The sequence below is a fragment of the Micropterus dolomieu genome, linkage group LG02 (assembly GCF_021292245.1).
Source record: "Micropterus dolomieu isolate WLL.071019.BEF.003 ecotype Adirondacks linkage group LG02, ASM2129224v1, whole genome shotgun sequence".
Classification (NCBI taxonomy): domain Eukaryota; kingdom Metazoa; phylum Chordata; class Actinopteri; order Centrarchiformes; family Centrarchidae; genus Micropterus; species Micropterus dolomieu.
The window spans coordinates 15,211,246-15,225,166 of record NC_060151.1 but is presented as its reverse complement, the minus strand read 5'-3'; the positions used below and the strand labels follow the sequence as shown (position 1 = coordinate 15,225,166).

The 13,921-nt window shown below is 41.0% G+C and overlaps 1 protein-coding gene across 6 annotated transcripts; it reads left to right on the top strand.

The window, feature by feature from the left end:
- Window positions 1-3,734: 3,734 nt before the first annotated feature.
- Window positions 3,735-13,525, top strand: LOC123963908 (far upstream element-binding protein 2-like). Of its 6 annotated transcripts, none has more exons than XM_046041008.1 (18): window positions 3,735-3,991; window positions 5,012-5,114; window positions 5,315-5,374; window positions 5,596-5,632; window positions 5,812-5,864; window positions 5,995-6,066; window positions 6,147-6,219; window positions 7,238-7,424; window positions 7,750-7,848; window positions 7,938-8,036; window positions 8,128-8,230; window positions 8,911-9,032; window positions 9,294-9,587; window positions 9,954-10,069; window positions 10,189-10,277; window positions 10,651-10,857; window positions 11,308-11,486; window positions 11,658-13,525. In XM_046041008.1, exons 1-18 carry the CDS (start codon window positions 3,863-3,865, stop codon window positions 11,664-11,666), a joined length of 2,031 nt encoding a protein of 676 aa, XP_045896964.1. In that variant the 5' UTR covers window positions 3,735-3,862; the 3' UTR covers window positions 11,667-13,525. The 6 variants fall into 6 exon arrangements, with proteins under 6 accessions (XP_045896964.1, XP_045897006.1, XP_045896998.1 ...); XM_046041033.1 differs by having other exon boundaries at window positions 3,736-3,991; window positions 6,162-6,219; window positions 7,253-7,424; XM_046041014.1 differs by having other exon boundaries at window positions 3,736-3,991; window positions 6,162-6,219.
- Window positions 13,526-13,921: the final 396 nt, after the last annotated feature.

The following is a 13,921-nucleotide window of genomic DNA, read 5'->3' as shown; positions in this document are numbered from 1 at the left end:
GGTGGGACTACATGGTCATCAACACCAGTATGACATTATCACTCAGTGTCAGCAACTGCAAATGGCTGGTGTCAGTCTCTGTGATGTTGATGAATGTGAGGGAATTCTGTAGCAACAGATTTCCCAAGCCTTCCCATGCCCAAGTATTGTTACATTAGAAGAATTATGTACATAGGCGTCTCAGGCAGGCTTAAGCTCATTAGGACAAGGACAAACAATGTGAAGAAGAGCTGTGGACAGGCTGCTTTAGATGGCCATCATGTGATTTTTATTATCTATGCCAAACTGAGAACAATACACAGTGAAATCCTGAACTGAAAGTATATCAAGGAAGCAAGGCTGGGACCAGGTGGTTTTGAATATGAATTGCACACACTATTTATGCAATTGCCTCATTTTTATCATGCTATTATTGCCATGCATTTTAATGTTTTATTGTTTAATTTTATTCTTTATGCTGTCATTATATTATCTATCTATCTGAAGCTAATCTGTAGCCTCTGTTCCTACTTTGGCTTTTCATGTTAAAACAACTAAACAAATAAATAGGTATTTCATCTGATCGGAATTAAAATTTGCAGGACAAACTACTCTTCTCCCTGTGTTAACAGTATTTGTATGTTGCTGTAAATCTATGTAAAAGATAATCAGGTCACTAATTTGTGAGGCTTCAGCAGCATTTCCTAACAACAGATGTCTTTTGTATTAAAAGATTTGGTTTTTATTCATACACCGTTTGTTAGGTACACAATACAATTCAGCAGCACCACAAACTATGTACTAATATGACCATACAGTTAAATCAAAACCATAACACTTGAAAAAACATTCATTAAATAATAAATAGTTTTTGCTAGGTGTACCCAATAAACTGGAAAGTTTAAGAGTGTATATTTATAATTAATATAGATAATGTTGCATTAATCAATGGGGACAGTTTTCTAGTTTTCTATAATGCACTTATATAGCCTAATGCAAGAAATAATGTATTTCACTCTCCAGATTTGAGGAAGGTATTGATAGGTGGGAGAGAATTGCACGGTAATCCCAGTAATAAGAGTGCAACTGGCAACATCATACTGGGTAAACTTGTCTTTGACACCAATAGAAGAACTGCCCAAAGCATTGTGAGGCAGCAAGAAGTCCATGGCAGACAGGCCACTGTGATCAATACTCCAGGCTGGTGGTGGCACTATCCACGAGAAAACACCCCTGAGAAATCAAGAACAGCGTCCATCTGTGTCCCCCGGGGCCTCACGCCTTTTATATCTAGTCATACCTCTTGGTATAATATTTCCTCAGATCTTCAAACCATCACTAAAGGAGCACCTATGATGGAGTGTTTAATCACACCATTGTGCTGTTTACTGTAGACACTCCATGCAGTGATGCAAGTTTAGAGTGCGAAATCAGTTTCAGCACTTCAGTGGATCCTTGAGCAATGTGGAAACTGAATGCATGTTCTCAATATCAGCAACAGGCAGGATAGCACTCAAGTCAAGGCGCTTTTCAAGAAAATAGAGGCAACAGTTGCAGAAAATGCCAGTAGTGACTATTCTATTAATAGTGCTAATGGTGATGCTCTGAGAGAGAAAATGGAAACAATGGTTGAAAGATCATCCAAGAGGTTTGCTGAAGTACAGAAAAAGAGAAGGAAGCGCAAAGCACTGATTGAAGGTGAGTTCCACATTTCTCAAAACAACACAATGCTTGTTCCTTAGCCATGGTTGTTACAAGACACCAATATATCATATTATATCTTATGCCATTGATAATATTTAAAAAATCCAATAACGATATATACAGACATAGTAATTTTTCAAAAATATGAACACATAACATAATCAATGATTTCTTTAGTTTAAAAAAAAATTGTGACAAATATCGTGAAAAAAATACAGTTTAAAAATAAACTTATCAGTGCTCTGTGGTAGATAAACTGTATGTAATGAGGACACTGTTAGGCTCTTCATTGCATTTTCTTTTTACTTTACTTTTACTTTTTACTTTTACACCACCATTCAAAGTTTGGGGACAGAAAGAAAAGCAGATTTGTTGTCCATTACAATAACATCAAATTCATCAGAAATACAGTGAGTATTGTTGCTGGAAACGGCTGATTTGTAATGGAATATCTACAGAGGCATTCAGAGACCCATTATCAGCAACCATCAGCGCTGTGTGTTGTAATGGCACATTGTGTTTGCTAATCCTAGTTTATCATTTCAAAAGGCTAATTCATCATTAAAAAACCCTTTTGCAATCATAGCACTGCTAAAACTGGTTGTGCTGATTGAAGAAGAGTCTAAAGAAAGATAGTTATCTTTCTTTAGACTAGTTGAGTATCTGGAGAATCAGCAATTGTGGGTTTCATCAGGCTCAAAATGGCCAGAATCAAAGAACTTTTTTCTGAAACATGTCAGTCTAGTCTTGTTCTGAGAAATGAAGGCTATTCTATGCGAAAAATTGCTAAGAACCTGAAGATCTCGTGTAATGCCATGTAGCCTACTACTCTCCTCACAGAACAGCGCAAACTGGCACAAACCAGTACAGAAAAGGGAAGGGGGTGCACAGCTGAGTAAGAGGACAAATACATTAGAGTGTTTAGTTTGAGAAACTGGGAGCTTCATTAAATAATACCCCCAAAACACCATTCTCAACATAAACAGTTAAGAGGCGACTCAGCCTTCTAGGCAGAGTTGCAAAGATAAAGCCATATCTCAGACCAGCCAATAAAAAGAAAAAGATTAGGGCTGAATCTTTTCTTTTTATGGCCTTTTCTTTGCCACACCGCCCATGGAGAACTGCACAGTTTACTCCACATAAACACCATCTGATTTATTCTATCCCCTGCTGTTTTGATTCACCAATTTCACAGTTGGATCATTTCACAATTTCAGTGTGTGTGTGTTGTCTTGTGAGTTGTTAAGTGTCAAGAAGAAGCTTCTTGGTTAACCTTAAAATACCATTATGATGCACAAAACTACATGCCTGAATATTGTCTGGCTCCACTTTCTGTTTAGCTGGCAAAACTCCCCCCAGACATTTAAGACTAGTGATGGTTGGAGCCCAGTGGTCAGCAAAGAGCTCAGCAGGCAACAGCATTCTGAGAAAAGAGAAAAGAACAACAGAGTACTGTGAAATAAGCCACAACGAAGATTCTTATTATGAAGTCAACCGAAGGGCCGCGCAGAGCAGATGGAGGCAAGGAAAGAGGCTACACACAAGATCGCTAAAAAGATAAGGCAGACGACCCAAAGACAAGCAAGAATACTAAAAGACCAAGCTCACTTCTCTAACCTTTATACCACCATGTATAATATATAATATGGATCTATGTTCAGTCTGATGTCTGAACAGCTCATTTCATGATCTTTAAACAGGCATAATGTTGTGTTCAAGTGAAATTAAAAGCTTTCATATTCCTAACTCTACATTAAATCATTGAATGTTATGTGTTAATGTAAAATTCAGAAATCATATTTTTGACGATTTACTGTAGGCGTTTACTGCATGTCATAAAAACTCTAGAGTGGAAAAACAATGTTAATAATGTAATTTAGCACTAGTTAGCCTACAAGTTAAAGTTTCAGGTGTGTTAAGTTAACTTAACTGTCGAATTAAAAAAAATGTCTCTTATGTGAAACACTGTACACAACACCTAAGCATCTAACAAAAATACCAATGCACTTTCCCCACAGTGGCTTAAATGCTTTCATGACTTGGCGAATGAACCTTCCCGGCCGCCGTCGGGTCTCCGTTGCTTTCCTTGCCCTGTCAGTTTCTCGACTTTCCGTCCCACTCCTGCGCAGCTCTGATCCTGAATTTCTGCTCACTTTCCCTCACCTGTCTTCTGGTCAACATGTCGGAGTACAATGCGGTGCCGCCAGCCGGATCCGGGCCCCTTCTCGGCGGACAGGCAGCTCTCGGGAACGGAGCAGGAGGCATCAAGAAAGATGCGTTTGCGGACGCGGTGCAGCGGGCCCGGCAGGTGAGGGATGTGACGGGCAGGAGCGTGTTTGGAGGCAGGGCTAGCTGCATAGTTAGCAAGAGGGCTAACATTGTTCACACAACTTGACACATAATTAATATGGTTAACTCACATAGATTTAATGTTGTTAATAATTCAGTATGACATTAAGCTAGTTAGTGGTACGTCATGTCATTGGTTGTCGTAACGTGAACGTTACATTAACTTACCGTTAAGCTAACGTTAGCTAAAATACTATGCGTGTGCATCAACAAACCACACTGGTGATCTAGCCAAAGTGAAATTACTTAATCATTTAATCCTACAACAATGAAGAGGCGACATTATGTGTATATCCAGAAGATGTTTAAATGTTTTCTTAAAGATGTTTAAATGTTAACGTTAATAACGTTACAGATATGATGCAAGCAGATAATTGTTATAACGTTAGGCATCAGACTGGATAAGAAAAACAAACTTATAAGACACCAGTACATCAATCTTATATAATAATTAAGATCCTATGTAATAGCTACTATATCCAGTCTTAGTGGATCACAGATGGATGGATAGATTGCATTGTTACAGTAACGCCTTTACCATGACAAATTAAGGGAATTTAATAAATAAATAGAAATTAAAAGTCAAATTACACTATAACTAAGATGGACTACATAAAATATAATTTAGAGTAAATTTAAAAAATGAGAATAAAGACTAAAGAGAAGATCATAAAGTTAATGTACTTTACATTAGAGCGAGTGAAGGTGTTATTGCTAAAGGCTGTAAATTTTGTAAATGAAGATTATTTGGGTTTTGGACTCTTATTTGGACAAAAGAAGCCATTTGAATATGTCACTTTGGACTCTGGAAAATTGTGATGAGCATTTTTCACGATTTCTTGAATTTTATAGACTAAACAATTAATCGTGAAAATAGTCGGCAGATTAGTCAATAATGAAAATAATCGTCAGTTTGCAGACTTTGTGGTAATATGTGGGCACATTTGATGGTTGGGAGAATTTTGCGCTTGTGTTTCAGATTGCAGCTAAGATCGGGGGTGATGCTGGACCTCCATTAAACAACAACACTGCATCAGATGGCTTTCCATTCACTGCACAGAAACGACAGCTGGAGGATGCAGGTATCTGTGACTCTGCTACTCAATGTTTACTGCCTCAACACTGAGTGAGCTTTGGACAAAAGCGTCTGCTAAATTTAAATGTTAACCACCTCTGCACTGCACACTAGATGACGGCTTTAGATGCAGATGGTATTCTCTGTGCAGTCCTCACAGACACCTCACACACATAACAGTAGATGTGTCGTTTCCTCACTTGACAGACGAACCGGAGAGCAAGAAGCTGGCTGCGCAGAGCGACTTGGATTCAGCCAAAGCACTGTGTGAGTTCATCCCGCTATTTTATGCTCTGTTTACTTTTTGTCTTGTGGTGTTTATAACTCACAGATGACAGTATTTAAAATAGACCTCCAGTTGTACAGTATTCTTGTTTCAGTAGTTTGCCCCTTTATCCTTGTCTGTCCACAGTCCATCAGTAATCCAAAACCTCTCCCTTGCTCCGTTTTCTCACTCTCCCTTTCTTTCTGTTGCCATCCCATTTCAGCTATTGGTGCCCAGCTAGCTGCCCTTGCACAACAAAGGTGAGATCTCATAACTTTCAGGTGATGTGTATTGCGTAGACGTATGGGACCTTTGTATCATGGCAGTGGGGAAAAACAAGATTATAGCAAAGAATGCAATAATGCAAAAAAAGTCTTCCATTTCCTGATTTGTTGCCTCTTTCTCCCTCTTTGTCATTCTTGCTTGCTGACGGTGTCAGGCCGGCCTCCAGCACAGAGGAGTACAGCGTGCCTGACAGCATGGTGGGACTCAGTGAGTGCTGCCCAACTGTTTTAGCACATATTGATGCCACTCTGTTTCTGTAATATAAGACATAAATAGTTGCCACTATTGCAAGTGTGACCCACCAACAACACACACTTTGCCCTCTCTTTGTCCCCAGTTATCGGCCGTGGAGGTGAACAGATCAATAAGATTCAACAGGAGTCAGGTTGCAAGGTTCAGATAGCTCCAGGTACTGTCTGCATTATTATATGTTTTAAAGTTTATAATATTATTTTCCTTTTGGTGTTGAACTTAGATACATATGTACAGTTTGTGTGTGTCCAGACAGTGGAGGCCTTCCAGAGAGGAGCGTCTCTCTCACAGGTTCCCATGACTCCATACAGTAAGTTTCAGACTTTATTCTCATTGTTGTTTTATGTAGAAGCATCAGAAATGGTCCATTTTGATGAAGTAGGTTGCCCTGTGTGCTTGTATACCCTCAACCACAAATTTTGTCAGATGGAAGAGCAGGGCTAGAATATATCAAAAGTTTTAAAACATGTTTTAATTGATGTGCTTTCCCCATTCTTTCATGCCATTTTTAAATTGTTCATCTATAATGACCTATTGCTTAATTTCATGTATGCTATGGAATGTAATATTAGGTCAGTGCCGTTCTATTAATGTGCACTGCCCCTCCTAAATCTAGCTGAATAATCATTTGCCATTACACTCACTCGTCACTTTATTAGGTACACCTTGCTAGTACCGGGTTGGACCCCCTTTTGCCTTCAGAACTGCCTTAATTCTTCGTGCCATTCTTTCAATAAACTGTTGGAAACATTCCTCAGAGACTTTGGTCCATATTGACATGATGGCATCATGCAGTTGCAGCAGATTTGTCGGCCTGTGTAAACTGTAGCCTCAGTATCCTGTTCTCAGCTGACAGGAGCGGCACCAGGTGTGGTCTTCTGCTGCTGTAGCCCATCTACTTCAAGGTTCGACGTGTTGTGCATTCAGAGATGGTATTCTGCATACCTTGGTTGTAACGAGTGGATATTTGAGTTACTGTTGCCTTTCTGTCATTGCGAACCAGTCTGCCCACTCTCCTCTTTTTGGACCATTCTCTGTAAACCCTAGAGATGGTTGTGCGTGAAAATCCAGCCCGTCGTGCACCAACAACTTTGCCACGATAAAGTCAAAATCCCCTTTCTTCCTCATTCTGATGCTCAGTTTAAACTTCAGCAAGTTGTCTTGATCACGTCTGCATGCCTAAATGCATTGAGTTGCTGCCATGTGATTGGCTGATTAGCCATTTGTGTTAACAAGCAATTGAACTCAGGTACCTAATAAAGTGGCCAAAGGGTGTGTATCGGCTTGATGACATGATTTTATAATATGGATGTGGAGTAACTGGTCAGCTCTTCCCCGGCTAGGAAAGCCAAGATGCTGTTGGATGAGATAGTGTCACGAGGGAGGGGCACACCCCCTTCTTCTTGTCACGAGTCCACCAACGGGCAGGACGGCACTGTGCATGAGATGATGATCCCAGCTGGCAAGGCTGGCCTTGTCATTGGCAAGGGAGGAGAGACCATCAAACAGCTACAGGTACATCGCATCGCAATCACTTTTGCATGTTGTGACAGATGTGTACTCAGTGATCGATTTACTGAAACTTAAACACTTAAAAAAGTTGTGTTTTCTGATATATCTTAATATCTTTAGTTGTGTATATATGAAAGATAATAATAAGTAGAGAAAGGAAAATTTGATTAGAAAAATTTATTTTAGTACTTCCTCTAACTTTATCTTTGTTAGATTTTTTTCAACCTACTATGTCAATTGTTTAGCACCAAAAAACCAAAGCAAATTTTGTATGTGTAAACCTGCTTGGTAATAAAGTTGATTCTGGTAATATTTAATTGTGTTCCAGGAGCGTGCAGGGGTGAAGATGATCCTGATCCAGGATGCCTCTCAGGGACCCAACGTTGACAAGCCCCTGCGCATTATCGGAGATCCCTACAAAGTCCAGGTACATTTATGAAATCATCTCATTGAGTTCAAAATAAATGTGTAGAGTCGAGTTGCCATGTACTGTAATCATTGTGTTTTCATTTTCAGCAAGCCCAGGAGATGGTGCAGGAGATTCTGAGGGAGAGAGATCATGGTGGCTTTAGTGAGAGAAATGACTTCAGCTCTCGAATGGGAGGAGGAATGGATGTGAGTTTGTGTGTGGGAGCAAAATTAGAAGTGGGATCAGTTTTCAGTTGAACCAAATCCAAGTTTGTAAAAACGTCTGATTTCCACTCAGATCCCCGTACCGCGACACTCTGTCGGTGTGGTCATTGGGCGCAGTGGAGAGATGATCAAGAAAATCCAGAACGATGCTGGAGTTAGGATACAGTTCAAGCAAGGTGCAACCCTGTGATGACTTTATAATGGTTTCATTTTACATTTTCCTCATTTGTTGATCATAATTTTGCATGAGGAGTACATTCAGGTTCTCATTAGTGTAAAGCCAACACGAAAGTTTGATGTCTCATGCAGCTAATTAATACTGTAAGCCAGTTCATAAAAAAAACAACCCTAAATGTCAATCAATCCTAATTGGGGATGGAACCCCGTGGTCCTTCTTTTATACACTTTTAACTTTTTTTTTTTTTTACATAACGATAAATTTAAATGAAAGACATGTCACACACCAGAGCTATAACTGTTTACAGGCAGCTGAATTCTCTAATTATATGAATGCTTTTCACATGAGTTTATTTTTGCAGAGCAGATGCCATTTTGCTCTCTTTTTTGACTTTCTATTGACTCAGCATGCATCATTGGAAAAATGTCTGAGCGAAGGGTGAGCCTGCAAGAATCTAGTGTTCAAAGGACAATAATGGCGTAAGAGCAGCTTGCAACGGGCCTTTTTCAGTGTGATTTTTGACACCTGGGAGCAAGTTGCCAACACCTGGCTTATGTTGGGTCTTGTGTTACAGAGTTGGGTGATTCTCAGTGGGTTCAGCTCTACAAGTGACTCCTCCACGTTAGTAATGTGATTCAGTGTTAATCTCTAATATGGAGATTAAAATCTTTCTTACAGATGACGGGACTGGTCCAGATAAGATTGCCCACATCAGTGGTCCCCCTGAACGCTGCGAGCACGCTGCCCAGATCATTAACGACCTGCTGCAGAGCATCAGGGTCAGGGAGGAGGGACAGGGGGTACGGATCACTCTCTCACACATGCATGAACTGTCACACTCTAAAACGTGCTTTTCTTCACTTGTAAACTTATAGATGCAATCATCTTAATCAGTTGTGGATAAAAGTAAATGTATGGCAGCAGTCTTGAGGTGGATTTTTAAGCTTCACGATGTTTACATCAGCAGATCTAAACTTGTGAAACAGAATTATCCTTAAACTAAATCCTTATAAGCAGCTACATCTTTTGGCACTGAGGCTTTCTTTCATCTCCTTCCACAGGTTCCTCCAGGTCCTCCGGGCATGCCTGCGGGCAACAGGGGCCGAGGTGGGGGACAAGGCGGTTGGGGGCCCCCTGGAGGTGAAATGACCTTCTCCATTCCTGCACACAAGTGTGGGCTCGTGATTGGCCGGGGAGGAGAGAATGTCAAGTCCATCAACCAGCAGACCGGCGCCTTTGTGGAAATCTCTCGGCAGCCGCCCCCCAACGGAGACCCCAACTTCAAGCTGTTTATCATCCGGGGCTCACCGCAGCAGATCGACCACGCCAAGCAGCTCATTGAAGAGAAGATCGAGGTACTTACTACTCTTTTTTTTTTTTTTTTTTTTTTTTTTAGCGTAGGAAAACAGAAATGCAGAAGCTGGAGTTCTCACCTGAACGCAAATGATCACATCTCCAGTTGATTTACTTAAAGGATATGATATTAATTAATTGTATCCTGGATGAGATTATGTTAAAATATCACCACACTGTGCAACTGTTCGATTAGCTGGTCAAATTGAAAATTAATTACTACTGACTATTTTGATAATGGAAAAATGCTTTTGGTGATTACTTTTACATTTTGACACATTTGCTGGTTCCAGCTTCTAAAATGTGAGATTTTGATGTTCTTTTTCTCTGTACATGCATGTGATGTGTTATCAATTCATTTGTTCCAGGGTCCTCTGTGTCCTGTGGGCCCAGGGCCAGGTGGACCAGGTCCTGCTGGTCCAATGGGTCCCTACAACCCCAACCCATACAACCCCGGACCTCCTGGGGCACCTGGACCACCACAGTGAGTAGTTCAAACTAATGTGCCACTGTGAACGCCAATTAAGAAGAACGTTTTTGTGGTCATGTCAGTGTGATGATCCAGAAAGGTTTTTAATACTAAACCATTTCTTTTCTCCTCAGTGGTGGTCCTCCAGGTCCTCACCAGTACACTCCTCAGGGCTGGAGCAACACCTATCAGCAGTGGCAACCCCAGGCACCCCATGACCCCAGTGAGTCATGTTTGACTTCACTGCCTCTCCTGGTTGTCAAGGATCAATGTTTATTTATTGCACATTTTTGCATGTTGGCTCTCTTTATAAACTTTCCTACTGCAGTACTTTCATCCCAGGCTATAGGTTTTACTGTATATGCTCCCAGTCTTTTCAGATGAGTAATGGCACTTTTTGTTTTCTAAACCTGGGAAGGTCAGCAGGAGTACTGATGGAAATGTTGTGATGAGATGCAGTGTCTTTGCCTTAAGCAGCTCTGGCTAACCCTGTCTCTGTTTCCCCCCTGGTCTCCAAGCCCGGTCTCCAGGCCAGTAGCAGGGGCTCACCCTCACCCTATGAGGACCTCACCCCCTCCACCCTGCATCTTTTCTAGGCAAGGCAGCAGCCAATGACCCCAATGCAGCCTGGGCGGCCTACTACGCTCAGTACTACCAGCAGCCGTCGGGGGCTGTGCCAGCCCAGTACCCTGCTAACCCAGCTGGAGGTGCCCAAACTTCAGGGGACCAGACTCAGCCCGCACAGACGCCGGGGGGCCAGCCGGACTACACCAAGGCCTGGGAGGAGTACTACAAGAAGATGGGTGAGACTGCCAAAGAATGCCAGCTGTCAAGCAAATAATCAACAGAAAAAGTCACTTTGAGTAGTGAAACACAAGATAAAAGCACAAAACATATGAACAAACCATAGTGTACTGATTTAGCAGTTGCTGTTCTTGTTTTGTGAATTGTGACACTTTTTTCGGGGGGGGGGCGCTGTTTGTCCTTCCCCCGCTGCTGAAAAAAATCCTAGAGGAAACACTGAAGATTTAATAGTTTTTTCTATGAAAAAACCCACAATTTCAATTTTTTTTCTTGCTGTGAAGAATGTTTTTCTTTGTGCATTGCATTCTGATTAGAATGAGCATGTAGTATGGAAGTATGGATTTGGGTCACACCAAATGTTTCTTTCCTAAAGTTAACTATTGCTCGTCTTAAAGTCAACGTGAGTAGAGTGGTGAGCTGGGCCGTGTCTCTTTGTCTGTCACCTCCAGCCCAGACAGGCGGTTCTGTCCCTGGGACAGCAGCTGCAGCCCCAGGAGCAGCAGGGGGAGCAGCATCCACAACTGGGGGCCAGCCGGACTACAGCGCAGCCTGGGCGGAGTACTACAGGCAGCAGGCTGCATACTACGGACAGGCCCCTGGACAGCCAGCCACTCCCCAGCAAGGACAGGTTTGTATAGAGGCTACAGCGAGGTTTTCATCATGGTTCTGTGCTATCATTTTGTCTGCTGCATCTGACAAGAAGGTGTCCATTTCATCTGTCTGAAAGTAATACATTTTACAATTTATAGTAAGTTCTGTGGACAAAGGATGTGCTTCTTCTCCACTGTTTGTATTTTAGACGCAGTGAGAGGTCATGGCAGAAGGTCTCTGATGCCGAGAGAATCGGGACATCAGGATGAAGATGGCCCTGAACTTAAGGCCAGACTCTAGCCTGTTAAGATTTTGGTTCTTTTAATTATTATTTCTTGCGAGAGGAAATGAAACTCTTTCACACCACCTGGATACTTTTTAATAAAAATGTGAACTGAACACGCGTTCTAGTGCTTTGCTGCGGGAGAAGGGGAGGGAGAAGACTGATAATCCTGTCACGACAGGTACACGGCTTCTCAATGCCTCAACATACATTTATATATGCCAGTATGAACATGGAATCCTTGAAGTGCTTACTTCAATGCGGAGGAGTCTCAGTTGCCAATAAATCTATCTCATCTTCTTTTTATTAACTTAAGTCTTCTAAATCCCATTTTTAAAACATTTAACCGTCATGCACCTGTGTGATATTAACTGAATTGCACAGAGCCATTAAGACTATAATCATAATGTGTATCTGGTACTAGTAATACATCAAAGAAATCTATTTTAAAGCTCATTTGATTTTCTCAGTGTTTAGATTTTTTTTAATTGTTACATTTCCCTCTGCTGAGGCTTGCATGGTGTTTCAAGATTTTGCTTATGAATTTGTTCACTCAGTATTTTGTGCGAGTGGGCCATTTTGACAAATGGAACTGTACAGCGTTGGTTCATATATGTGGGATGACTAATAACTGTTGAAAGCTGCTAGAGGTAGATGATGAAACACTAAAGCACCTAACAAAGAGCGGGGACGCCCTCCCCTGCAGAAGAGCTTCAGTCGGCCTTCTGCTTGTGACATGCAAGTCTTGAACTGTGTAATGACGTGAAAGTATTCTCCCAAGAGGCAAAGCCATTAATTGTTTGAGATGAAGGTGGGAATCTAGTTTTGCACCCTGATATGTGGTTTGTGTTAAAATTGTTTAATTATGAAGTCTTGGACCTCATCCTAGAGTTCCTGAAGGTTAAAAGAGTTTCTTTAAATTGCTCACAGGTTGCAGAGTTTATTCACCTTACACCAAGTTATGCATCTTTGACTTGGCCTTGGATACAAGTGGCTTTAGATTAACAGTCCTGCCATAAAAATCAGGGTGAGGATCACTATATAGAGCAGTGTGTTTGGTTTATGATGCCCCATTTTATTTTGTTTATTTGTTGTACATCCATGTGTTAAAATGTCTGGGGGTTTTTTTTAGAGCTTTTTTTTTGTGTGCTGAAAACACAGCTTACTGAAGAAGGAGAGCTCAAATAGGAAGGAAAAGATGCTTTTATTAAGATAGGACTGGCTTAGTGTAAACAATCCTAGTTATCTCATATTGCTTGGAAAACAAGGAAGTGATTGTCAGACCTCCTTAAAGCTAACACACACTGATAGGGCGGCATTCACAGTCACGCAGTGACTTTAAAGTATAGTGACTTTCGTGAGGAAGTTCTGTCACCCTCTATAGTTCGTACAGCTGCAGGGTAACATGTCATGTAAGGCCACGTTCAAACTCTGCATATGAACATGCTGTGATTTTGTTTCATCTCAAGTTTGCATGTTATGGCTTTTTACTTTATATATGTTGGTTTTTATGGATGCCAAGAAGAATCTGTTGATATTTTCTCTTCCCAAAGCCATTGTTTGTGTGTAAACTTAGTCTTCCAATGTGTCCCACTTTAAGATATATTGTATATGTACATATATTCAGCAATATAAGGCTGTTGGTTTTGACTTACAGAGATGTATCAGGTATGATTCTTGTATGAATGGCAGCTGTTAGCCTGCCTTTGGCAGCAGTGTTGATAATTGTTAATAGATGACCACCAGCAGCAATACTCTGAATTAAAAAGGGGCATAAGTCAATTACTTTCAAATGTGTGTCGACAGTTTGTTGTCTTTCATGTTTGCTATGTACACGAAATAGCCGGCTGGCTCAAGATATTATAAAAGCTCTGAGATAAATCACCACTAGATGTCACTATTACTCAGACTAGTGCAAAGATTAAACCCAGTCAGTGAGAGTGAAAAATATTTTTTAGGAAGGTTTTTTTAAACTATTAACTGCATCTACACTTGCGATGTGTCTGCTAGATTAAGGCACAGCTGTCTGAATGTGGCATAGACATTTGAACTCAAACCTCGGAAACCTCAGAATAGAGACTGAATGTCTTTGTGGTTCCTGTTTCGGTGTATGTTCCAGTGTCATACTTTGTACACTGCAGCAGAAGTGTGAGGAAGAACCATAAAGTCACCGTCTGTTTATCAAACTA

Excerpts from the sequence above, each read along its gene's own strand:
- LOC123963908 (XM_046041008.1), top strand. The coding sequence starts at position 3,863 with ATGTCGGAGTACAATGCGGTGCCGCCAGCCGGATCCGGGCCCCTTCTC. Across the intron at positions 3,992-5,011 it reads CGGTGCAGCGGGCCCGGCAG|ATTGCAGCTAAGATCGGGGG; the intron begins GTGAGGGATGTG and ends CTTGTGTTTCAG. Across the intron at positions 6,220-7,237 it reads GGTTCCCATGACTCCATACA|CTCTTCCCCGGCTAGGAAAG; the intron begins GTAAGTTTCAGA and ends GTAACTGGTCAG.